Consider the following 27,869-nt stretch of genomic DNA (forward strand, 5'->3'; position numbering starts at 1 on the left):
AAATAAAAAATGTAATCAAATCAAATTTTATTTGTCACATGAGCCGAATCCAACAGGTTTACATCTTACAGTGAAATGCTTACTTACAAGCCCTTAACCAACAATGCAGTTCTAAGAAGTTAGAGTTTGGAGTATATATATATATATATATATTACGTTTATTTAAATAGACAAGTCAGTTAAGAATTATTTACAATGACGGGCTACCAAAAGGAAAAAGGCCTCATGCGGGGACAGGGGGCTGGGATTAAAAATAAAATACAATTGGGCACAGACAAGGGTAAGAAGGTAGAGTCAACAATACATCACACGAAGCAGCCGCAACTGTCAGTAAGAATGTCCATGATTGAGTCTTTGAATGAAGAGATGGTGATAAAACTGTCCAGTTTGAGTGTTTTTTTGCAGCTTGTTCCAGTCACTAGCTGCAAAGAACTGAACAGAGGAGCGACCCAATGTCAATGTCAATGTGCGGGGGTACAGGTTACACTTAGATGACCATGTTAAATGGTAACTGACAGCATAGCCCAGAACACCTGACATAAAATGCATGCATAAGTGGGCAAGTGTGTTTCAATGTCATGGAAAACCTGAGCGTGACAGGTGGAATCAAGATTCATATAGCTGTCCACTCTGTGTGTCAGACCAGACATAACTTAGCGCTTAGCGGGTGGCTGAATCTTCCAAATTCCTCCCCACATATGTGCAGTGATGTCAGATTTATAGTCAGATAAAAAGGTAACATTATGAAAAACTCTGAGGATTGGCTTTGAGCGATAGCAATAACCTTGCATGTAGCAGAATGATGATTTATGCACCATGGCTTGGGAGAGCAGTAATGTAAATGTGTATGGTAACTGGGCTGCTGCTACCTGACTGTAACATTGATGGGGCAGACTCAGAGAAAAGACTCAGAACTAAATAGCTTAATCTGTTTACCATTCCTTTTGGAGTTTATGGAAAAGAGTAAAAGACAGACAAACAGAGGCTGATATTTTGCCCTCATGTCATGCATTCACACACAGATCCTTCTCTCACTTTAGAAGCCAAATGATACGCCTAATTTTCTGCGAGCACAGTTATTTTTAACTTCTCCAGCTGTCGGATAATATAGCTTGACTGTCAGAGCTGGTGTGCATGTTAAAATGTTGCAAACTCTTTTCAATTTACCGTTCTCTTTGAGCGAATTACAAAATGCACATTCCATTAGTTTGGCTGATTGACATTCCTTTTCCCTTATCAGAACCAAAGGGAGATTAAAAAGACAGTTGACTGGATGGAAATGGAGACTTCCAAAGAGCTGAATTTGGCTTTGCCTTGAAAAGTTCTCAGAAATCACTTGGGAGAATAGGCTCTGCTTATTAATTGGATAGAACAATGTCTTCTCCAGACTATATTCTGTTCTGAATGATCAAGCATTCTAATATGCTATAAAGGCTTTTGTCCTTGCTATTCATTGCATTGTGATGTTCACAGATTTTTATAGTAGGTCCTCTACAGTTGCTCTTACATTAACCTGCTTGACCAATGTCAAGACCTGACAGCTTTGAACATTCAAACTACAGATCTTATTTAGCTTATTTTACACAAAGACAATGTCCCTTACGGCCCTGGCTCTTTTAAATAGCAACAGAGGCTCTCAAACACAGGCTCTTAAAAAGTAAGTTATCTAACATCCAGTCAAACTGTCATTAATCAATCCATCCAGTTGCATTGTGAAGTTGTGGCATCTAGGCCAAGGGGTCTAACTGATGTAATATAGATGGGCGCTAATGGATCCTGTAGCTCTAGCTCATCAGAAAATAATGTAAATCACAGGCCTCTGAGTGGGTGTGCAGGTAAGTCTACACCCACAGCCAGTGCCCCACTAACAGCGACATTTACATGCCGTTGAATTGATTAAGTCATGGTAAGACATTGGCTTATTATGTCCTTAGGACCATAACAGGGGGGTATAGAGCTAGCCCCCTCTCCACAGAGCTAGCTATAGAGTTAGCCTCCTCTCCATAGAGCTAGCCTCCCCTCCAAAGAGCTAGCCTCCTCTCCACAGAGCTAGCTATAGAGCTAGCCTCTCCATAGAACTAGCCTTCTCTGCGTAGAGATAGCATCCTCTCTATAGAGCTAGCCTCCTCTCCATAAAGCTAGCCTCCTCTCCATAGAGCTAGCTATAGAGCTAGCCTCTCCATAGAACTAGCATCCTCTCTATAGAGCTAGCTTCTCCATAGAGCTGACCTCCTCTCCATAGAGCTAGCCTCCTCTCCATAGAGATAGCTATAGAGCTAGCCTCTCCATAGAACTAGCCTTCTCTGCGTAGAGATAGCATCCTCTCTATAGAGCTAGCCTCCTCTCCATAAAGCTAGCCTCCTCTCCATAGAGCTAGCTATAGAGCTAGCCTCTCCATAGAACTAGCATCCTCTCTATAGAGCTAGCTTCTCCATAGAGCTGACCTCTCCATAGAGCTAGCCTCCTCTCCATAGAGCTAGCCTCCTCTCTATAGAGCTAGCCTCCTCTCTATAGAGCTAGCCTCCTCTCCATAGAGATAGCCTCTTCTCCATAGAGCCAGCTTTCTCTCCATAGAACTAGCCTCCTCTTTATAGAGCTTGCCTACTCTCCATAGAGCTAGCTATAGAGCTAGCCTCTCCATAGAGCTAGCCCCCTCTCTATAGAGCTAGCATTCTCTCTGCACAGCACATCAAGCAGCTATGCACGGAGCTCCCGTTAAAGCACGTCCCACTGTCCTAATAACCACCTGACCTGACCCCTATTGCTTGCCCAGTAAAAAGAACTGCAACAGGTTATGTAACTGCAGCAGGCAGCAGGCAGCAGGCATCTGGGGACTGGGTCTGTTCACTAGGCCTGGACTGTCACTCAGTCAGCTGCCTGCATGGTCTGCCTGACTGGTCTCTGGAAATAAACCAGACCCTGACACACCATGACAGGGATTAGGCCTGAGCTGGCCATTCGAGTAAAACAAGAGAAATACTAGACTTAGCCACAACCCTGGGATTTCCACCCCTCAGCCACGGTAACCATACCTGGGCTCAGGTTTACCTTTGTAACAATGATGTCCTAACCTGTATGTCTAACAGTGAATTATGGTGGTTAGCAGACAGAAGATTTTCTGTGGATGTTCCATCAGAACCAAAAGCAGGCCAGGGCGGAGGGTTCCTGGAGCGCTAGTTCACCATGACAACAGGAATCCAAGACATTGTAACATCATATGGCAAACCTTAATCCCTTACACTACACACACTTTATATACAAAGGTATGTGGACACCCCTTCAAATTAGTGGTTGCTGACAGTTGTATAAAATTGAGCACACAGCCATGCAATCTCCGTAGACAAAAATTGGCAGTAGAATTGCCTTACTGAAGAGCTTAGTGACTTTTAACGTGGCACCTTCATTGGATGTCACCTTTCCAACAAGTCAGTTCATCAAATTTCTGCCCCAGTCAACTTTAACTGCTGGTATTGTGAAGTGGAAACGTCTAGGAGCATTACAGGCTCGCAGAAAGGGACTGCCAAGTGCTGAAGCGCATAAAAAACATCTGTCCTCAGTTGCAACACTAACTACCGAGTTCAAAACTGCATCTGGAAGCAACGTCAGCAGAAGAAATGTTCATCGGGAGCTTCATGAAATGGGTTTCCATGGCTGAGCAGCTGCACACAAGCCTAAGATCACATGCGCAATGCCAAGCATCAGCTGGTTTGGTGTAAAGCTTGCCGCCACTGGACCCTGGAGCAGAGGAAACGCGTTCTCTGGAGTGATGAATCACGCTTCATCATCTCGGAGTACGATGGACCAATCTGGGTTTGGCGGATGCCAGGAGAACGCTACCTGCCCCAATGCATAGTGCCAACTATAAAGTTTTGTGGAGGGGAATAATGATCTGGGGCTGTTTTTCATGGTTCGGGCTACGCGCATTAGTTCCACTGAAGGGACAACTTGACACTACAGCATACAATGACATTCTAGACGTTTCTGTGCTTCCAACTTTGTGGCAACAGTCTGGGGATGGCCCTTTCCTGTTTCAGAATGACAATGCCCCTGTGCACAAAGAGAGGTCCATACAGAAATGGTTTGTCGTCATCGGTGTGGAAGATCTTGACTGGCCTACACAGAGGCCTGACCTCAACCACATCAAACACTTTTGGGATGAATTGGAATGCTCGCTGCGAGCCGGGCCTAATTGCCCAACATCATTGCCCGACCTCACTAATGCTCTTGTGGATGAATGGAGCAAGTCCCCGCAGCAATGTTCCAACATCTAGTGGAAAGCCTTCCCAGAGGAGTGAAGGCAGTTATAGCAGCAAAGGGGGGACCAACTCCATATTAATGCTCATGATTTTGGAATTAGATGTTTGACAAGCAAGTGTCCACATACGTTTGTTTGGTCATGTAGTGTAGAATACTTCTGAATTTCACAAGCAAGTCTCGTCTTGGTACAGTTGGGCCAAAGTCAAGGCATATACTGTACTGTAAATGCATTACTTCATTGTTTGGATTCAGATCCTATGACCTCACATTAAAAGCATACTTTATGCCAATGATTGTGCCCCTTTTTATTGAGAGAGAATAAGAATCATGTGTTTGTGTTCATGAGGCACCAATAATGTTAATGCAAGGCATAAGTATGCCAAGAAGCTTTCATAACAATAGACCATTATTCTTGTTAAATCATATTTGGATGTTTGCTGTTAGCCAACTAGTTGGAATAGCCTTGCTTAAAAAACTTTTTCCTCTAACCAAAAGCTCATTGTACAGTATTTACTGAGACAATGGCATTGTATTTTCTACCTGTTTTTTAAGATTTCCACACATTACAGCACATTACCAATTGGCCAGCTCTACCCCTGCATTGTTAATAAGCCTGCGTATTGGCAGGATCTCCTTTCTCACCTCATATGGCAGCAAGTCAACACACTCAGGTGCCAATGGCTTATTACTCTTTAAGGGTTACATGAGTATGGACTAATGGCAGCGGAGAAGCTTTCATGATCCAATCCTCAGGGGAAACACGATCCACCGCTACAACTGTCTACATGCTCTCTTGGCCCCAGTGAGACCAGGCTTCTTGCTTAGCACAGCTCAATATGTAACATTACACCCTTTATAACTCTAAATAAACCACATAGTGATGAAGAGCAAGTCTCTTTCTTTCTCTGAAGAAAACACCATATCAATTACAGTCAGAGGCTGTACTGGTGGCATGACTGGCTCCCCGCCGTAAAAGAATACATGGCTCGGGGAGTTTTCGAGAAAGCCATTGCAATCCTTCTCCGTGCTAGTTAAATTACAGAGGAGATCGCGGCGGGGGACTCCTGCACTACTCCAAGTCGACGGCAACAATTCTCATGGTGTGTTTGTCAACATGGCTGCCTTGTGTAATTGGCATAATTGTCAGGTTAGAGCCGGGAACAAACGGGGCGTCCTCTTGGCGAGTGCAGGGCCGTGTCATTAAAGGGCCATCTTTCTGGAGGCGCATCTGGGGACATGTGTATGAGCATTTTCGAGAGACAGCTTGCTTGATAAAATGGCTGCCTCTTATCTCTGCTATACATATGCCTTCTCCATGACAGATTCTATGCCTCGTCACCGTGCGATTTGCCCAGATACATGACAACAGAAAAAACTATGTAGTGCATACATAGCCCCATCTACCACTGTCAGCATCCACATTGATGTGTGTGTGTGTGTGTCTACATGTGTATGTCTGCGCGTCTACGTGTGTGTGTGTGTGTGTGTGTGTGTGTGTGTGTGTGTGTGTGTGTGTGTGTGTGTGTGTGTGTGTGTGTGTGTGTGTGTGTGTGTGTGTGTGTGTGTGTGCAGGTTATGCTGTGTGTATGAGAGAACAAATACAGAAAGAGAGGGGGAGTTTTAATGACGTCCCTCTAAAAAAACCTTTGTGGTTGCATTCAGTGGATAATATATGTGTTCTTACCCTGTCCTTCACAGCAATTTTGACAAAATGGTCAGCACAGAGAAATTGGCAACTCGATTATTGCCATAGTCTGTAGTGAATACTTGATATAATAATGATATAGTATGTATAACTACCATGATGAGGTGGGTCATGTTGGGATTTAATAATTTGTATCTTCACTGCTGGGTAGCGTAGCATGCTTATTAATCTGTCAACACTCTTATTAACAATGGTTGTTTATTTTCTCCAATTGCTCCTTTACTCCCAAAATGAACAAGATGGCTCCTTTGAGTTAAAGCTGTATCATTTGTTGGAGCAGAAAAGGCATTTATCTATTTATTTTCAATTTGAGGTAAGCTGCAGTCATGAAAGCAAAGTCACCAGCAAGGAGCAGATTATTCGAATTACTTAGCAGCTGTCGCACATGCAATTTGAGCAGTTTGAGCACAGGATGTGTCAGAATACAATTCAAGTAGCAAGACAAAAACTATTTTGTTCAAATGTTCAATCTCCACACACTGAGGCCCAGGTATGTCTGTCTCAAACCAGTCTAACCAATGCAGCACTAGACATAAACAGGTATAGGCTGCAGGGTGTAGCCTTTAAAGAGTTCTTCTGAGCTACTGGAAAACCATTAAAGCTTTCATTCACCATTTTCACCATTAATTGACAAAATACTTCCTCCATTTAAGGAAGGCTTTACTTTGTGCCCCTCAACCAAAAAATGTATCTTGGGATATCCAGTGTACAGTACCAGATTGTGTTATATGACCTACAGTCATTTCACTGGAGCATGTTGACCAGCTGACAGATAGAGAACGAGCATAAAGCCAGACTAATGTTGACCAGTCGCTGATCATAAGATCAGGTTTAGGCTACTAGCAGAATAAATAGATGAGGGAAAGTACTGAATGTCCAGTACTGGACTGTACTGCTGCAGTTCAGCCACAAAGACCAGCTCAATAGAAGCCCAAAGGATTTGGCCTTGAAAATGGAGACTGTAACTGGGATTTTTCCATCAAAACTATGTCTGAATTAGACCAATGACAGCATGTATGTGTCTCTGGGGTTTTCCTCTGCCATTTGCTTTGGTGCCTCAATTTCTCTGACGGCCTTGTTTTTGGCTCTACTGCCATCAGATTACTGAACGGTGTCTCCAATCATTACTCCTTCCCAAAGAACAACAATGGGCTTACATCCATCACAGGCTCACATTAACCAGGCTCTCTTCTTAACAAACAGGCTTTTTCAAAAGAGCCACTCTCTCCTGGTGGCCAGGCAGCAGATCCATACTCTGATTCAGAATGCCAAGGAAATGGCTTGTGATGGGATGGAATAAACACCTCCAGAATAGGATGTTGGACCTGGTGGACCTCCGACCACAATGCCCACCATTTTCACACAAAAGGTATGGCCCTCCCACATAGACTGTACTGGATGGAGCATTCACATACAACCTCTCAGCATCTCTCCTACGCATATTGTATATGTTGCCAACCTACCAAGAGCATGGATAACTCTCCCAGTGAGACCCATTGGTGAGGTTACATTCACAAAACAGTTCTTCCACACCTACACACAAGCAAACAAAGTGCAATGTAATACATAATGCTGCCCAGAAATCCTGCCAGGAATGAGGAAAAGCAAAGCCTTATCCTTATTAAGCTCTCATTCCACTTCCCATCAAAATTCCTCCTTTAATGCAGGAACAAAGTAGCTAGGCTCTGAGGGAACCTTAAAAACAGACAGCTGTCAGTCACTGCTACTCTGACTACGTATTCCCTATGTCAGAACCTGAGGAAGGGAAAATGTGCAATATTCTGATAATAATATTCTGTGCACATTACTGAAACTAAGGACAGTTCCCTACTGGCCAGAAGGAGGGGAAATGAGAACAGGTAAATATTGAATGGCCCTATGGCAAGAAATAATAGAGATTTCAGCGAGCTGAGATATTTAGCCCTGCTAATGAAGGCCCATGTTTAGGGAGCACCCAGGCAGAAGGGAGGGAAAGGAAGAAGGTGGAGGAGAGGAGGGGGAACCTCACTGTGTTCAGACAGAAGGTATGTCCTGATAAGACCCTGTTACATAATACGGTGGTCAGTCCCAGACTCATTCTGCCTGTCTATGTTTGTTTAGACTGCAGCTTACTGTCCCTTATATATTTCTTTATACCCATTCACACACTCGGCATTGCCTGGACAAATAGAGATGGCTTTACACTGCGTGTGAGGACTGGAGAGTGGGGGGAAATGTACCTATACATCAATATTCAGTCATGTAAATCTGAGTGAATCACCATTGACTGGTGGTCATCATCAAACTGAATGTTCATTAGGCTGCAAAAAAGAATAATCTCATGGAAGTTAATACAATGTTCAGTCAAATGGATTGTCTTGTAGTCAACTTACCACTTACATGTTCAGTTAGAGTACTAGCGTCCAGAAGTTGCTGTTAACAAATGCTTGTGAACCTTTTGTATATGCAGCCCTTCCCCCTGATGGATATGAAATGTTAAACATGTCATTAGGATTCACACGCATTCCCTTGCCAGACCTGCTCACAGACATCAGAACTGCACATTTTCCGGTTAGCCCAAGAAAACGAGCTGGTTGGTCTAGGAGGGAATGAATAGAAACAGGAGTCTGATTTGTCCAGATAACCTTGAACCGCTAAAGCTAGCTTCCTGTGAATGTGCGCAGTTCAATCAGCCTCTTTTTACCATGTTAATCTGAGCCTCGCTCTGTCTGTCCGTCTGTCTGTCCGTTGCAGAGTAATAGCCTAGCTGTCTCTATTATGACCTACCATAACCAACCATCAGAATCCCAACCTGACTACCACACATTGTCAGTAAGCCATTCACTTTCCCTATAATGAAAAATGGACAAATAAAACACAATGGTTTCAGAAGATAGATGAACTATACAATTCCATTGAAAATGTATCTTGTAAAATCTTAATTTTCCATTGTGCAACATATAGCTCTATAGATAAGGGATTGTGGACACATCGTCAGGCATGCTAAAGAATACAGCTCCTGACAGGACAATGACTCAGCAGAGATGTGAAATTACAATTGGCTAGGGTAAGCAGTTTAGCTTTGATAGTGATTTGACTGGACTGACTGGTATAGGGCTAGTCATGACTGATACATGTATAATCACAGACAAAGGTGCCCTCTCAACAAATAGCAAAACATTCTACAGCATCTAGAATCAGCATAAATATTTTTTTATTAAACTATCTATTTAGCTAGATGATGATATTCCTGACAAAAAAAAGAGTCCTTACAGATGGAAAGGTTTCATTAATGCTACAGTATTTATGATGAGGAGAAGCTAATTGTGAGACTATGTGGGTCTGTTCTATGACAGGTCCATCATGAGAGCTGGCCTCCTGCTATTAAAAGAATCAGAGTGGAGATCTATCATTGGACGGGAGGGATGGAGCGACGGGGGTGGAGCGCTCACTGTTTCCTATCACAGCCTTAGCTGTGCACAGACACGCTCCGCCATCTTTCACCCAGCCGCACGCCTGCCCGCCCGCAGTGCCCGGCCAGTGCACGCCGCTGACAACACATCTATCTACTCCCCATAGGATCCTGCCTCTGAGGCCTGTTTAAGGGATGCAAAACCTAACAGCTTCTCTCACATACTGTATGCACACGCACACGCAACTGAACATGAACACACACACGCACAGCGTTCACTTGTCACATAATTAAATGCTTCATTTAAAATCAGGCTTTGATGATTTCTCTAGTAACACCTTGTCATGGCGCACGGCTAGGCTTGAGGGAGAGTGATAATTGCATCCCTGTAGAACGGCTGGTTGACTGGGAGGATATGCAGAGCAGTAGGGAATTACCACACAGCACAGGTCCACTGCTTCCTCCCTGCAAAACTCGCTGCTGCTGAAACACACTCACAAGACTCAGGGAGGGTATACATAAGGATGTAGTGTGTGTGTGTGTGTGTGTTCAAGCGAGAATTCCTGTGTGTTCCACGCATAAATACACAATTTAACAGGCTAATGTGTGAGCAGTATGTGTGACCACAGTTAAATGTGTTTCGTGATGTTTTCCACAACAAAGTACCACCTCCAATATCTGAGCCTCTAGGCATGATTTCATTCCAACCTGAAGATGCTGCATTTGTCTTCGAAAGGGAAGGAAGCAATGGATGGATGCAGCAGAACAGATGGAGATCCTGGAAACGTACTGGAATTATTAATGGCATGCTATGATCCCAAAATGACCTTCAGCAAATAGTCTCCTAGCCCAGGAGTATACAGCGAGCCCTCCACATTCATATTGTATTTAGACAACAAACATGGGTCAATGGAGAAACACTGAGCTGTCATTACTGTACTTCAGACTCTAATCCAATCAGGTAGCTCTCTTCCATTTCGCTCAGAGGCGCTGCAAACATCAAATCACGTTAAACACAATCATATGTTCCAGGAATAGATTTGAGATTCATGCAGCAAACACACTAATTCCATAAAGCCCAATTTGTTTCCTCCACAAAGGGAGCCATACACTGAAATTAATCTGAAGAATGCCTTTCCTGTAGTTAAAATAAAAATAAACCTAATTTGAGACTTGTATAGTTATTTGTAGTCACTCAAGGGATATGCTGTTGTGATATGAAATCTATCTTACGAGCAATCAGATGCTGTATTTTACTCCAAAGTCGACAAGTCTTTGTTTAACAGGATGTCTATGTTTTGAATGTAATCATCTTAAAAGTATGATGCGGCACTGAACAGCAATACTACCAGATAATTGTAACCGCAGTGCTGTAACTAATGGTGTAAGTTAATTTTTTCCTTTATGAGTACAATGGGGTTTGTTCAGTTCTTAAATTATATATCAGATTGCTTAGGAAACAAAGAATTTGTCCAGAAATATTTGTCTATAAAACATCTGCAGCCCTAGGTTGTATGAAAAAGTACTAGCAGTAGTAGTGTTTTTCCAAAGCTACATCTGAGGGAGAAATTTGTCAAACATATATTCTCACACTCTTCGAGAGTATAAGTGAACACATTATTTGAATTTTGTCTTTCCATCCATATACAGTGCCTTCAGAAAGTATTCTTACCCCTTGACTTATTCCACATTTTGTTATGTTGCAGCCTGAATTCAAAATGTATTAAATATATATTTTTTACACACAAATATTTTTTACACAAAAACATGTTTTTAGCCATTTTTGGAAATGTATTGAAAATTAAATACAGAAATGTATATAAGTATTCACACCCCTAATACTTCGTAGAAGCACCTTTGGCAGTGATTACAGCTGTGAGTCTTTCTGGGTATGTCTCGTAGAGCTTTCCACATCTGAATTGTGCAACATTTACCCATTATTATTTTCTAAATTCTTCAAGCTCTGTCAAATTGGGTGTTGGTCATTGCTAGACAACCATTTTCTGGTATTGTCTTAGATTTTCAAGTAGATTTAAGTTTCAATTCCAACTCAGCCACTCAGGAACATTGTGCCGATTTGGCCTTGTGTTTTAGGTAATTGTGCTTGAGCGGTTTCCTTCTTCTCCGGAAACTGAGTTAGGAAGGACGCCTGTACACTATCCAAAGTGTAATTAATAACCATCATGCTCAAAGCATACTCAAAAGGATATTCAACGTCTGTATTTTCTAACATTTTACCAATACTGTAGGTGCCCTTCTTTGCAAGACATTGGAAACCCTCCCTGGTTCTACCTATAACAAAAAAGGGTGATCCTATGGGGACAGCCAAAGAACCCATTTGGAACCCTTTTTTCTAATAGTGTTCCCTGTTTAATTTCTATAGGAGATGCCAATGATATAAATAATATGAACAGAGACAATAGCCCAGTGTTTTTACTTAAGATTGCTCAAGCTTGGCAAAAAAACAAATCCCTCATGTATAAATTATAATAATCTCAGAACCAGAGAATCAAGAATCAACATTTTCCACTGTTAGATCAAAGACTAAAGCATCATATAATCAATGCCCATGAAATGTGTCAAAGATCAAAACAGAGTTCTCATCCCTGCATTGCCCTTTGAGGTGGTATCGTATCCCAAAGGTACTTTGCTGCAGATCATCAGTCTGATCATCGTCTACTGTAGTACACAGGTTGTAATGGTACCAATTTAGAGACCAGTAAGGTTTGGGGATTATATTCTGCAAAATATGCAATTTCATGTAACTTGATATTGCACAAAAATCCAACAGGCAAGCAAGCAAGAAAGCAAATAATCAATCCCAGAAATGCAAATACAGCTCACAAATGAATTAATTTCTTCATCCCAGACACACAGAGTCCATAAAATGACATGCCCCCCACCATACGAGCGTTAGATGCAAAGTGAACGCATCCTTCTCTCGATGTCTCTCACACTCAGCAACAAAAATACAGCCCCCCCTCTGTGTCTGGGAGGCTCTCCCCAGCCGTCTGTGGTTAGGGCTCTCACATGGAACATGTGTCTCTCTCATCACAGCAGTGGATCTGCTGAAACATTTCATTTACTAAAGGTAGCCGAGCACAGACGATGTGAGCACTGATGGTGCCTCATCTACTCCTCTATTAACTTTAGTGTAAAGCACAGATATAGTCATCGCAGCATAGATATGCTATAAATTAGCTTTCAAGTGTGCAGGAATGTATGAACACATGAATACATGAAGGTTCTTTCTCTCCCTGTGTGTGTGTGTGTGTGTGTGTGTGTGTGTGTGTGTGTGTGTGTGTGTGTGTGTGTGTGTGTGTGTGTGTGTGTGTAAGAGCAGATAAAGCTTGGTTGGGTATACATGTGTGTATATGCAAGAATGTATGTGTGTGTTTCCCAGCAATCATAAAGTACTGTATATTGCTCTGCCGAACCATACATTAAGATATGTATAACATTCAATATATTGTATTGTACGTCTAGTAGATGACAGAGTGGACTCCATGGCTTTGATAATAATTGAGAACACTTTTGGCAGATTCCTTCTCAGTCACCCTAAAGTTACACATGAAAGGCATTAATACAGCCACCAGTGCAGAGGAAACAGGACTGAACCATGCAGAGCTCCACTCCCCTCCAACTATTTATAAGAAGACAGCGGCTGATTTGTAACTTTGTGACAGATCCCTTCAAGCAAGTAAAGCAGTCATGCCAGCTTTTCTGAAAAAAAAAAAATAATTTGTTCACTGCTGCAAATATCAATTAAACAGCCAGCAAATTGTGCCTAATATAGAGTTCAATAAAATTCTAAAACACAAGTTCTCTTGAACAGCAGAGGAGCAATTTATTTTAATTTATCTGATGCTTCTGTTCCCTGTATTGGTGTCTGGGAGCTCTGAAAATGAGCAAAGAGCTTTTTTCATATCTGGGATGAAGTACATTTTTCTGCCAAAATTGGTCTCCTCCTGTAAGAGGGTGATCATAAGCACATCCTGGGACTTTGAGCGAGGGGCTGTGCTGACGCTGCTGTTGTTCAGCAGGCTGGGCCGGGCTGGGCTGCAGCAGCCGGGAAGCCAGGCAGACAAGGACCTGCGCTCAGCACACGGAGCGCTCTCATCCTGAAACAAGAATAGCCCAGGGGAACCAAGACATCAACACCCCCCAAAAACGACTTCAAAACAAAAACAAAACAACAACCCAAAAAGACTCTCGAGCCAGCACTGGGTGATTGCCAGCTGCACTCTAGATTACCAGGCTCTGCGAGAGCCTTTTTGCAATCTCTCTGAGATGTAGAATCTTTAGCTCCTTACATTAATCAGTTCAGCTGGGAAGGGATGGATGGCGACATGCAAACCACTCAGCACGACGGGGAGGGAACTCATAATCAGCAATCAGATATTCTATGTAGCCATAGGGGGCGGGGTGAGGGCTCATCTCAGAAAGGTCAAGGGCTTCTCTACTGCCAGCCTACCACCACCCTCCCTCCCGCTCACTGAGACCTGACACACCCATACATTGTCTCTGTCAGATTCCTCCTGTGTTGGCCCCACTGCTCCACTCACTGTGGAGCAAATCAACTGGAATGTTTGTTTGATGTCATTTTAAGTGAACCAAAACAATCTGTAGGGTCAAAGGATCACACTGGTTTGAATACATTTGGGCTTATTTACAAATTGAAAAAAAGTAGTCAATAAATTATTGGCTCACAAAAAGTTTTTTTTCAATAGCATTATGCTCCTGAATATGCTATGTCCTTTGTTTTCAAACTAAGTTCATTGCACTGCATAACATCATTTAAATCCTTTCATCTTGTAATTAGTACTGAAGCAGCATTTATTTTATTTCTAACAAATATATGTGCATAAAAATCAAATCTAAGTGGCCTGTTAAAACAAAGCTGTTTTCCTTTGTTATTTATGACGATCATAATAAGATGCATGGAGAAGTAGTTCCTAAAGCCTGTAACCTTGAGAGAAAGTTTCACTCTGGGCCCTGCATGCGGCTCTATGAGGCATTCCTCCCTCCTCTGCTCCATTCTGCTGTGTTGTGGCAACACTATCCAGAGTCAGGACAGAGGCTCTCGGATGGGGAGGGCCCAGAGGTTACCGTTTCATTCTGGGGGTTTTTCCATTACCTACAGCGCCTCATAGTGCTGTGGAGTACTACTCCACCTGAGGTTGGTTGTGTTTCTCTATATGCTTAAGGACATGCAGGTTCCTGGTCTAAATGATGCCATCCCACAAGTAGCCCTGAAGGCAGGGACATATAATCAATCCGCTTACACTGTTCCCTGCATTTTGTACTCACATTGTGTCACGGTGACACAGTCTTGAGACGATCTTTGTTAAATGTGGCTTTTCCCCTGCCTGTTTCCTGATTTAATCAAAATTCCAGCTACTACTCATTCATCAGCCCTCATCCCTTCCCTGGATCCATTTATGAGCTATAGCAGTTCTCCATGGAGACGAGATGCATAACCCAGCATCTTTAACCTCTGACATGAGGTACCCCTGTCCCGCTTACCATGTTAATCTACTGTAGCTAGCTATAACATGCATGTAACATAATATAACATAACAGTGCTGAGTAGAACAGGGAGAGGGTGGTGTCAGCTCTATTCAGAAAGGGACTTGCTTATATCACTCTGAGGTCATTTACAGCCAACCCTTGAGATAGGAGAAGTCAGGGTAAAACAGCACACAAACAATGATCCTCTTCTCTTCCAGCCTGCCACTCCACACTTACAGTTGAAGTCGGAAGTTTACATACACTTAGGTTGGAGTCATTAAAACTCGTTTTTCAACCACTCCACAAATTTCTTGTTAACAAACTACAGTTTCATCGTTCATCTGTGCAAACAATAGTACGTAAGTATAAACACCATGGGACCACGCAGCCGTCATACCGCTCAGGAAGGAGGCGCGTTTGGTGTGAAAAGTGCAAATCAATCCCAGAACAACAGCAAAGGACCTTCTGAAGATGGTGGAGGAAACAGATGCAAAAGTATCTATATCCACAGTAAAACAAGTCCTATATTGACATAACCTGAAAAGCCGCTCAGCAAGAAAGAAGCCACTGCTCCAAAACCGCCATAAAAGATCCAGACTACGGTTTGCAACTGCACATGGGGACAAAGATTGTACTTTTTGGAGAAATGTCCTCTGGTCTGATGAAACAAAAATACAACTGTTTGGCCATAATGACTATCGTTATGTTTGGAGGAAAAAGGGGGAGGCTTGCAAGTCGAAGAACACCATCCCAACCGTGAAGCACGGGGGTGGCAGCATCATGTTGTGGGGGTGCTTTGCTGCAGGAGGGAAAATTATGTGGATATATTGAAGCAACATCTCAAGACATCTCAATCAGGAAGGTAAAGCTTGGTCGCAAATGGGTCTTCAAAATGAACAATGACCCCAAGCGTACTTCCAAAGTTGTGGCAAAACCTCTTGATGATAGGGAATAATAATAATAATAACGTGCCCAAAGTAAACAGCCTATCTCTCAGGACCAGATGCTAGAATATGCATATAATTGACAGTTTAGGATAGAAAACACTCTAAAGTTTCCAAAACTGTAAAAATATTGTCTGTGAGTATAACAGAACTGATATTGCAGGCGAATCATGTTTTGAACCCGTTGTGTAACCTATGCACCCCTATTGGCCATTGAAAGGGATATCAACCAGATTCCTTTTTCTACATATTCCCTAAGGTTTCTACAGCATTTTGACGTAGTTTCACGCCTTTATGTTGAAGAATGAGCGTAAACGATTACATTGCGTAAGTGGCCAGCTGAGGGCTCTCAGAGTGATTATTGCGTAAAAGACAGAGGTAGTTATTTTTCCTCTCGCTCGTACTGAAAAGCCAATTGTCCCGGTTGATATATTATCGAATAGATATTTGAAAAACACCTTGAGGATTTATTATAAAAAACGTTTGCCATGTTTCTGCCGATATTATGGATATAATTTTGAATTTTTGGGGGCATTGTCGTAACCGCTATTTCCGGTGGATTTCTCAACATAACGTGACCAGCAAACAGAGGTATTTGGGTATAAAAATAATCTTTATGGAACAAAAGGAACATTTTCTGTCTAACTGGGAGTCTCGTGAGTGAAAACATCCGAAGCTCATCAAAGGTAAACAAATAATTTGATTGCTTTTCTGATTTTCATGACCAAGCTTCCTGCTGCTAGCTGGACATAATGCTATGCTAGGCTATCGATAAACTTACACAAACGATTGTCTTGCTTTGGCTGTAAAGCATAATTTCAAAATCTGAGATGACAGGGTGATTAACAAAAGGCAAAGCTGTGTTTCACTATATTTAACTTGTGATTTCATGAATATGAATATTTTCTAGTCATATTTTTGGACCGTTGCGCTATGCTAATTAGTGTAGTTGATGACAATTCTCCCGGATCCGGGATGGGTAGTTCCAAGAGGTAAGGACAACAAAGTCAAGGTATTTGAGTGGTCATCACAAAGCCCTGACTTCAAACCTATAGAAAATATGTGGTCAGAACTGAAAAAGCATGTGCAAGCAAGGAGGCCTACAAACCTGACTCAGTTCCAGCTCTGTCAGGAGGAATGGGTCAAAATTCACCCAACTTATTGTGGGAAGTTTGTGGAAGGCTACCCACAATGTTTGACCCAAATTAAAACAAATACAAATACTAATTGAGTGTATTTAAACTTCTGACCCACTGGTAATGTGATGAAAGAAATAAAAGCTGAAATATATCATTCTATCTACTATTATTCTGACATTTCACATTCTAAAAATATAGTGGTGAGCCGAACTGACCTAAAACAGGGAATCTTTACTAGGATTAAATGTCAGGAATTGTGAAAAACTGAGTTTAAATGTATTTGGCAAAGGTGTATGTAAACTTCCGATTTCAACTGTACCTAGAGCACAAGTTTGATTACAGCTAAGAACTGAGCAGCTTGGCTTTTCAGAGAAAAGCAGGTCAACTGCGGGATGCTGTGAGATGATGACACCAACCTGATAGAGTCGGAGATAAGATACCTGACATGGAGGTGGAGAGACTCGAGAGGTCTGTCTCTTTAATGGGCTTTATTTACTGCAGCATTGGAGAGGAGCACAAAGGTAGCTACCAGGAGAAACAGCCAGACTGAACAGAGCAGGAGGCTCTGGGGAGAGATGCATTAACTGTCTGGAGTTCCTTACCTATACGTCTCTATCATTCCCTCAACTCTCCATCTCCCTCCCCCTCTCTCTCAGAGCACCGCCGATGCCAACACCTCTCTCCTTATGTGTCTTTATTCCTCAGCATTTGAGTCAGACAAAACGCAAAATCAATAATGCCCCCCCCCCCCCCATTTCCTCTTTGATGCTACTTCAAAAGGCCAGTGGACAGCCCTCGAGAGACCTGCGGAGAAAAAAGGCAATGCAACAAGACACGCACAGAATAAAAGTACTCAGAAAACCTTTCCCTTCTTCAATCCGCTAAACCGCTGTTAACTTCTTGGCCCCGGCAGAAAGAGCTTGGGAGGGCACTGCAGGTTCAGGAGAGTGCCAGCAACGATGCACAGAGAAACACACCATGGATAAAATATCAGATCGATAACATATAGAACATCAAATTACATTGTGTTGAAATGATATCCATTGTGAAAGTGTAGGCATATCATGGAAATAGTGTAATGCACAGCCAGACAATAGGGCAAGGATACTGAGACCACAGATAAACACTGATGCTGCATACAAAGCTGTCCCTTTCCAAAGGCCCTTTGAAGACTGACAGTAACAGCAGTAATCCCCTCTCTACTCTTAGTGCACAATCCATTGGGTACTCTCAATACACTCCTCTAATCTCTCTCCCTTCCTCCCTCCCTCTCTATCTGTCCCTCTCTCTCCGTATTTCCCTACCTATCTCTGCCTTTATCTCTCAAAGATGAAAAACAATTGTTCATCTACATTCCTGTGTAAAATAATACATTCTCCTCCATATTTCAATGTTGCAGTGGAGTGATTTGGTCGTGGCAGCAGGACCTGGTGGACCTGTGCAGAGTGTGTTATGAGGTATGCTGAAGGAGTATTATAGCACTATTGTACAGTAGGCACTAATAAATGCTGTAGGATGGGAAGACACTTCAAAGCATCCATATGAGTGTGCACTTAAAAACAGAAAAAGCAGGAAATGAGCCACAACTAAGACAGGTGAGTGTGATCCGATACAACCTCAAGTCAGTGAGTGTGACTGGCACCTAGTTGCTTTGCCAAGCTGTCAGGCATCCGCAAGTGCTAGGGTGGAGGCCTGGACATATCAGTGCACAGTATAGCCATAGCCACAGCCATAGAAGGCAGGGTACAGGGTACAGGGTAGGAGCATCGGTGCTGGGTTCTGCCCTGGCTGTGTCAGGCTCAGTCTCCTTCTTGCAGTCTCCTCTCTCACTCCAGACTACACGTCCCTGTCCTCGGAGCCTCTCTGGAGCTAAATCAAAAATCCATGCTCTCAATGGGCAGTCAATATTTCATTAACCAGTCCGTCTACACGCAGCCAGGACGTGTCACAAAGCACGCTCCAGACAGCGCCACAACTCACACACTAATAACCTGTGGAAATGCTACTCCTCTTCCTTAACAAAGACACTTGTGCAGGGAGAGATCTGAGCATACATGGCTCCAAAACACACCACATCTCTGTCAGAAGAAACGGCTGCTAGCATTAGTAATAATGGATGGTTGGATGGGCTATGAGAATACGAAATCTAACAAAAATATTTGCATAAACAAATGGGCAATTTAATAGAATAAGATACAAAATTATACGAAAATTCTTATTTTGATTTTAATGAAATTTCAGACGAAATTATGTTCATTTTTGTTGATCTGATATGAATACAAAACGGGATCTTGTAACAAACATCCTTACCTGGTAACTCTTATTTGTAATCCTCGCTGGTGGGCTAAAATTTGCCTTCCCCTTAATCTGTGGTGATTTTTGCCTGGCTTTCAGTGTCCTCAGTCCCTAACTGGATAATAGCCAATCTTGTTAACCTCTGCTGTGATGTGGGAAGCCTTGCAGCACGCAGGCGCTAGACAAGAGCACTTCACCCGCTTGCTGATAGGAAGAGACAAAGAGCACCAAACCTACAGCAAATATTTACTGCCTTGTTAACGTACCCTTAAACCACCCATCACATGGAATTTAGCTGTATGTTGTCTCCATCCCCTGAACATTATTTACAATCTAGTAGACACTTGTGGTAAATCACATAGTTATGCGCTGCCTGTATGCAACACAACAGCTTGGTATTGGAATGATCCGTTTGGAGTGGTTTCAAAAAGCACTGCTACGTCCCTCTACATTAATGCTCTTGATGAAGTGTTAGTTTTAAGGGTTTCTTGAAGGGTTCATTTTAATGTAGATGAAATACACTTATTTCTTTCTGTCTTTTGGTACATCAAACGTCTTTCTTTAATTATGTAATTAATATTTGGAATTTTCATCTTAATTGTGTTGAGTAGGCTAGCTAATTTGCATGGGGTAATGAGAGGGATGTTTCCATTACAGGAAATTAGGTACTTGAGAGGCAGTGGTGTCGTTGTGAGTCTGGAGAGAGAGAGAGAGAGAGAGAGAGAGAGAGAGAGAGAGAGAGAGAGAGAGAGAGAGAGACAGAGAGACAGAGAGACAGAGAGACAGAGAGAGAGAGAGACCATGACCATATCTCTGTTGGAAGGTAGCGACGTTTAAAACACATTCATCTCTTGTATAACAAATGTCAGTACATAACTCCTCTATCTTAGCCATCAAACAGATATCTGTTTGGAAAGGCTTCAAATTCTCGAAAAATCTATTCCAGCTCATTTATGTATTGTGATGAGATAAATTGAACTGAATAATGACACTATTGGTGTATGGATTCATTTTAGACCTGCCGTTATAAAGTAATACATACACATTGACTCAATGCCGACCTGCCCTTATAAAGTAATAAATACATATGGACTCAATACAGACCTGCCCTTATAAAGTAATAAATACATATGGACTCAATGCAGACCTGCCCTTATAAAGTAATACATACATATTGACTCAATACAGACCTGCCCTTATAAAGTAATACATACACATTGACTCAATGCTGACCTGCCCTTAAAAAGTAATAAATACATATTGACTCAATGCAGACCTGCCCTTAAAAAGTAATAAATACACATTGACTCAATGCTGACCTGCCCTTATAAAGTAATAAATACATATTGACTCAATACAGACCTGCCCTTAAAAAGTAATAAATACACATTGACTCAATGCAGACCTGCCCTTATGAAGTAATAAATACATATTGACTCAATACAGACCTGCCCTTATAAAGTAAGAAATACATATTGACTCAATACAGACCTGCCCTTATAAAGTAATACATACACATTGACTCAATGCTGACCTGCCCTTAAAAAGTAATAAATACACATTGACTCAATGCTGACCTGCCCTTATAAAGTAATAAATACATATTGACTCAATACAGACCTGCCCTTAAAAAGTAATAAATACACATTGACTCAATGCAGACCTGCCCTTATAAAGTAATAAATACATATTGACTCAATACAGACCTGCCCTTATAAAGTAAGAAATACATATTGACTCAATGCAGACCTGCCCTTATAAAGTAATAAATACATATTGACTCAATACAGACCTGCCCTTATAAAGTAAGAAATACATATTGACTCAATGCAGACCTGCCCTTATAAAGTAATAAATACATATTGACTCAATGCCGACCTGCCCTTATAAAGTAATACATACATATTGACTCAATGCAGACCTGCCCTTATAAAGTAATAAATACATATTGACTCAATGCAGACCTGCCCTTAAAAAGTAATAAATACATATTGACTCAATGCAGACCTGCCCTTATAAAGTAATAAATACATATTGACTCAATGCAGACCTGCCCTTAAAAAGTAATAAATACATATTGACTCAATACAGACCTGCCCTTAAAAAGTGATAAATATATAGACTCAATGCAGACCTGCCCTTATAAAGTAATACATACATATTGACTCAATGCAGACCTGCCCTTATGAAGTAATAAATACATATTGACTCAATGCCAACCTGCCTTTATACGGTAATAAATACGTCTTGAATAATAACGGAAGTTGCATCTAAAAACAAAAAAGGGAAAAAAATAGATTGGATTTTGGACAGTCACACCCATAAATAAATACAAATTTCCCCATTTTCTATATTCAAGATAAAAGTCTATAAAAAAGGGCATTGGGTCAGAGTGCTGATTTTTCATAATTGCCTCAGGGTCACATGTCACTCTCCCATAACTTCCCACAATTCTCACACATCACTGTCAACTATGTAATCTCACTTTATCACAAGATTCTCACAAATTGTCATCAAGTGCATATTCAAATAATTGTCACACAATTCCCCCTCCCTGTACAGAGGTGGTCAAGATCATATTCTCAGAATTCTCAAGGCTCAGTGTATTGTACATCATCTAAATGTATTCATGTCTATAAATATGAAATAAGAACGTGGTGGAAAATGCACAAATATGTTTCCACACACTGTATGTATTAGACATGCACTGAGTGGTAAGGATATAGCAATGCAGACAGTGAGTCAGAAGGGCAAAGAACAGAGGCATCAGAAGCACTACTAATGTTAGGATCCAATTGCTGTTTTCCTTTCCTGCAACTTCCCATCTAATACACAATGACAGCTGCCTGTGCTTCATGTGACTATTTTCTGTGTGTGTGCGTGTGTGTGTGTGGGGGGGGGGTATGCATGTGTGTAAATGCAAGAAAGAGTGTGTGTGTGGGGGGAGGGGTGTGTGTGTGTGTGTGTGTGTGTGTGTGTGTGTGTGTGTGTGTGTGTGTGTGTGTGTGTGTGTGTGTGTGTGTGTGTGTGTGTGTGTGTGTGTGTGTGTGTGTGTGATAGGGGGTGGGGAGGGGGATGACTGGGATTATGCATGCAGGATCATGACACTGAGACTGGGAGGAAAACCCAGCCTTGCTCCCATGGCCATGCATGTATACCCTACTACCCAACAAATAGGTCAGTGGAACACAACTCACAGGCACACACCAGTATCAACTCAAAGAATCCCAGTCTGCCAGTGGGGCCAGCCAGTGCCTTGTCACCTTGTCTGAGACCCACATTCAACACTGCCAGTCTACCACGCAATTCAACCCTCCGAACAGACAGAAACATCCTCTGGACTAGAACAACCAGATTAAGAGCCAAGGAGAAGGAACTGCGACAGAAACACCTGAACCCCCTCGTCCTCCCTCCCTCGTCACTCCAGGACTTCCTCTCCTCTCACCTCGTCCACTCCCCTATGTCTACCCCCCGAAAATGTGAAACTGTTTCAAGAGCTTGAGGGCTGTATTTCACATCAAACAGAGATCAGTATGAGCACACTGGCTGTTATTTCTTAAACGCACACACACCAGCACAGAGAGTAACAATCCTATTCACTTTAGAGAAACATCCAAACATCCCATTTACACACGTCTAATCATCCGTTTAGAATTTCAAACTTAATTTCCTTCCAGAATAGGAAATCAAAAATAGCTGCTCCTGGAGGAAAATATATATTTCAACAGCTTAATTCCCTGGTAATAAACACATTCAGAGGCAGTTACTCTCTTACCCCTCTCTCTCTCTCTCTCTCCCTCCCACTCTCTTACACTCTTTTCTTACAAGCGGCTGAAATTGAGTTGGCAGGCAGTGAATAGAGAGAAGCTTCACTTCCCTATGTGTTACTCTGGCTGCCTATTGCACCGTGGAAACAGCATGCATGCATTCTGCTCTTACCTTTCATAGCTGAAATCACAAAATACATCATTAAGCTCCGAGTCCATAAGAGAGCACTATCACCAGCTCAAAGCCCTCCACTGCTGTCTCAGCAGCAGCTGGCCAGCACAGCTCTGTCTCTCTGCCTCCGAGCATGACCACACGAGAATCCATGTGACTGTGACATCAGCGCTAATGTCTGCCTGCTCCCCGCCCCCTGCCCTTGATTGGCACAGCAGGCAGCCAGTGGGGGCGCTGACAGCTCAGGCAGGGAACCTGGCCCCTTTCCCACTGATTGCAGTACTGAGGCTTGTCTGAGGGCTTGATAGGCACAGCACACTCTTACTATCTTGTCTTGCTTATCTTATAGTGCCAGGATAAAGTCATAACAGTAGCTCTGCCAGATATTTTTTCAATTCCCTTTTCCTCTGCTTTCATAATGTTAAGAAAATAGGAAAACAGAAGGAGAAAGAGAGACTGGAATAGAGAGAAAGGGGAAGAGAAATACAAGTAGATGAATAGGTTCAATAAGAGAATGAGGGAAGGAGATAATGTAGAAAAAGAGAGAAAAAGTGAGAGAATATAGAGAAAGGCTGTCTATTTCCCTGTGGCTCAGTGATAGCAGAAGCCGTCTCTTCCTCTCCTCTCTGAGTGTGTAGATAGATATTGCTACTCAGTCTGCCTCCAGATGTCTGCCTCCAGAGCAGCAGTGGAGCATTCCAGAGCCCAGACAAACGAGTGGAGGTTCAGCCCCTTCCCCTGACCTCTCCACAGGACTCACACACCTCTCTCCTCCTCTCCCCCTCTCCCTAGGCTCACACACACAGGCTCTGGCAGGTGAGGAAGGAGAGATAGTGACGAAAGGGTTTGGCTGATCCCCTCCACCCCACAGTGACTGGCGGATGAGTTTCTGTATCGTTTTCTACCACCCTCCCTCTCGTTCTCTCTCCCTCTCTCACTCACTCCTCGCTCTCTCCCTCACTCCTCTCCCTCCATCCCTTCCTCCCTCATATGATAATCTGTTCAGACCCCTTACCAGCTGGCACTTTCTGATACAATATTCTGGTTTTAGTGCAATCCGGCTCTGGCCAATAACCGGGTTTCATTTAGAATGTCCATAAATAAGCTGGTGTTCATATCATCCCTTCTCAAGATAAATCAAAAGCTTGGGACTATAAGGTTCTATCTATATTTTTGTTCAATGTTCTCTACCTACTGTATATAGTACTCTAAATACCACAATTCATGTTGTTAAGTTCAAAAGAATACAATAATAAAATTGCTGACACTATTCAAACCAATGAGAGTTCAGAAATGTAAAGCCAATTATCTCAGAATAATATTTTTTTGCTGATAAAACCTTTTTGTCCCAAGCTCTCGAAATGCAAAATATTTCATTGCATTATTTATTTCATGGCAATATCTTTCAGACATATTTTCATGTTAAACGTTTAGAATTATTCAGTTTTACCAAATTAATTTGCTATTTTTGACATGTCCAGTCAACATTGATTTTGACATTAGTATCAAACATTGATTTGGCAAACATAATGTTCCATATTTACTTGCCTGACTACGCAGACCGCTTGATCTGGCCAAACGCTACACCACACCCACTGACGTTAGTTTCTTCTCCGCAATGAGTCTGGATCTCCCCAATCCCTTCACCGAATGCAAACATATTCGGGGCCGTCCGATTGGTCAAGAAACCGATGGAATGGGCCTGAGCCAGAACACACGTGGGTAAAGCAGAGGTTTGAAAATTCTTCATGATACTATGATTGGTTTGAGACGATCCAATCGCTGATGACTTTGTTTGGTACAATGCCCCTTGTGCACCTCGTCACCACAAACAACTTCAATGATGGCAGTCTCAGACTAAAGTATGTAGCGAACGACAGAGCAGCGGATGTCATCAGGCTACCATATTCCACCATGTGTATACGTCGACCTATGATACATCAAGTATGCAAATTAAACTCCTGCCCAAAACGCCATAAATCTAGCAAATGAACGTGTTTCATTACAACCTCTACATGATCCATTAGAGGCACAATTAACACATTATCTCAGGTAATGTCAGAACCGGACTGTCACTGCATAAAACATCATTCAGATGCAGATATCCTCAAACGAAGCGTGTCATGGTTACAAACGAGTGAAAACAATGTGGTGGTAAACACATTTCAATCCTCTGTCACACTGAAACCTAGTGTTTGTTTCTCATGCTGGGTTTCTAACCACAAGCTCTCTACATGAGACAGTCTGCTGGCCTACGCAGGGCCAGGTTAAACTGTCACTTTCAGCACAGACAAGAATGTGGTGTGGTTGCCTTGGCCATGTGCTGCTACTTGCTACAGTATCAGTCAGTCTTAAACCATGGGCCATCTCACTGCTGTTGCTGTGAGTTCCTTGTTTATAAAACCGCATGGCTTTGGCCCCTGGGCGACCGGGCCCCACTGTGACCTCACACACACCCACTCTCTTCTGGCTGCACTCTGCTCTGCACTCTGCTCTGCACTCTCTTCCCAATTGTTCAGATGACTGCAGATAACAACAGTTTAGCTTAAATGAAAGGAACATCTACACTACAGTGTCTGTGTGTGAAAGAGAGAGTGGAATGGATAGAGGGGTGAGCGCATGCAACTGCTTGAGTTTGTTTATGTGGATTGTGTCTGTGGCGGGTGTATGTTCACTGTATGTGAATATGTATGAGTTTTGTAAAACCTTGGTTGAGGACATTGTGTGAAAGCATCAGGACAGACATGACATACAAGCCACAATGCATCCTGAGAGTGACATATAAACTCAGCAAAAAAAGATACGTCCCTTTTTCAGGACTATGTCTTTCAAAGATAATTCGTAAAAATACAAATAACATCACAGATCTTCAATGTAAAGGGTTTAAACACTGTTTCCCATGCTTGTTCAATGAACCAGAAACAATGATTTAACATGCACCTGTGGAACGGTCGTTAAGACACTAAAAGCTTAAAGATGTTAGGCAATTAAGGACACAGTTATGAAAACTTATGACACTAAAGAGGCCTTTCCACTGACTCTGGGACCTGTTGGATCGGAGGGTGAGGGCTAGGGCCATTCCCCCAGAAATGTCCGGGAACTTGCAGGTGCCTTGGTGGAAGAGTAGGGTAACATCTCACAGCAAGAATTGGCATTACATGAGGAGGAGATGCACTGCAGTACTTAATGTAGCTGGTGGCCACACCAGATACTGAGTGTTACTTTTGATTTTGACCCCCTTTGGTTCAGGGACACATTATTCCATTTCTGTTAGTCACATGTCTGTGGAACTTTTTCAGTTTCTGTATCAGTTGTTGAATCTTGTTACGTTCATACAAAAATTGACACGTTAAGTTTGCTGAAAATAAACGCAGTTGACAGTGAGAGGACGTTTCTTTTTTGCTGAGTTTAGAAACATGATCGTTTGTGATTGTAATAATCGGTCTCAATAAAGGTCACCTCTGGATAAAGTTACATTATCCTGGGCACAGTGAGAAGTACAGGCATTCTGGACCAGCTGCAATCAGGAGTGGTGTTTCTGAGCACAGCTGCTGCCTTACACAATGATGGAACATTCCCCTGACTACAACCCATTCACAATAACAGTATGCCAATACTGAGGTGTTGCTGAACTCATTGACTAAATCACTGACATTGACTAAATCACAAAACAAATGTATTTTTATGAATGTGATGATATAATGTAAGATCAATAATATGATTGTAATCTGTGAACTGTGCAACGTTACTCTGCTGTCATTGGTTTACATTTTCTGTTGTGTGTGTATTATACCACCTCCACACATTATGACATTGGATATCCTCCTGGGTTTTGATCAACAAATATCCCAGGTGATGTAACTCTTTGATCTCTATTCAGTTCCACCTCGAGATGGACTGGTACCCATCATTTCTTGCATAAGTGTTCACTGAACCTATCCAAAATCAGAGAGGTAAGAAATATCAATGGCTCCCTGATGTGTGTGCAGAGCCAGTGTCAGTGTGTCCACAGACAACCAGCTCTAGCTGTAGTTAGGAGCAGTCAAGAGCTGAGCAGAGCTGGGCTGTGCCGGGCTGCAGTGGGCCCATACTCACTGCCTCTCTGCATAAACACCGATCCAGTCAAGTGTCTCGCGCTCCTCGCTGATTAATTCAAGCAAATGTATTTATTGTAAACAAGCCCTGTGGGATGGAATTCAATTGAGAGGAGACGCGGAGCCTCTACTGGTGCCCCAGAGGAGAGGAGAGGACCAGAGCCGATAATGGCCTCATTAGCAGTCTGTCAGTAGACATCCCGCACCCCACGCCTTCCCTCGCTGGCTGGGCTGGGCTGGCTTGGGACACAGCTGATCCACATTAACTCCTACGGTACCATACCACTGCCACAGCTCTCCAGACCACAGATCATAGAGTGCATGGGGACTCAGCACTCACCCTCCTCTGTATCCCAGGAAAAAGACACATATCAGTGATAGATACAACAACAAATAATCCGTACAGTGACATGGACGATGTGTGTGTGTGTATTGCCAGCCCCCAGCTGAAGTAGAATTAACAACGTCCAACAGACACCCAATGAAAACAATACAGGTCGATTTAATATAAACGCCAAGGAGTGGAGGCCATAATATCAAACCATAACAGCACCAACCCATACGAGACAATCATAAACCAATTTAGAGCCATTC

The 27,869-nt window shown here is 42.5% G+C and overlaps 1 protein-coding gene across 2 annotated transcripts in view; it reads right to left on the reverse strand.

Moving 5' to 3' along the window:
- Positions 1 to 27,869, reverse strand: part of LOC109889362 (nuclear receptor ROR-alpha A) — a 261,914-nt gene that overhangs the window by 39,027 nt on the left and 195,018 nt on the right. Inside the window, exon 1 of one of the 2 annotated variants that reach the window (XM_031822772.1) lies at positions 23,182 to 23,333. The exons of the other annotated variant lie outside the window; for it this stretch is intronic. Coding sequence (XP_031678632.1) covers positions 23,182 to 23,212 — 31 coding nt within the window. The 5' untranslated portion in view covers positions 23,213 to 23,333. Of the gene's footprint in view, positions 1 to 23,181; positions 23,334 to 27,869 lie in introns of those variants that run through there. 2 annotated transcript variants of the gene reach the window in all.

This window comes from Oncorhynchus kisutch, linkage group LG4 (assembly GCF_002021735.2).
Source record: "Oncorhynchus kisutch isolate 150728-3 linkage group LG4, Okis_V2, whole genome shotgun sequence".
NCBI classification, from domain to species: domain Eukaryota; kingdom Metazoa; phylum Chordata; class Actinopteri; order Salmoniformes; family Salmonidae; genus Oncorhynchus; species Oncorhynchus kisutch.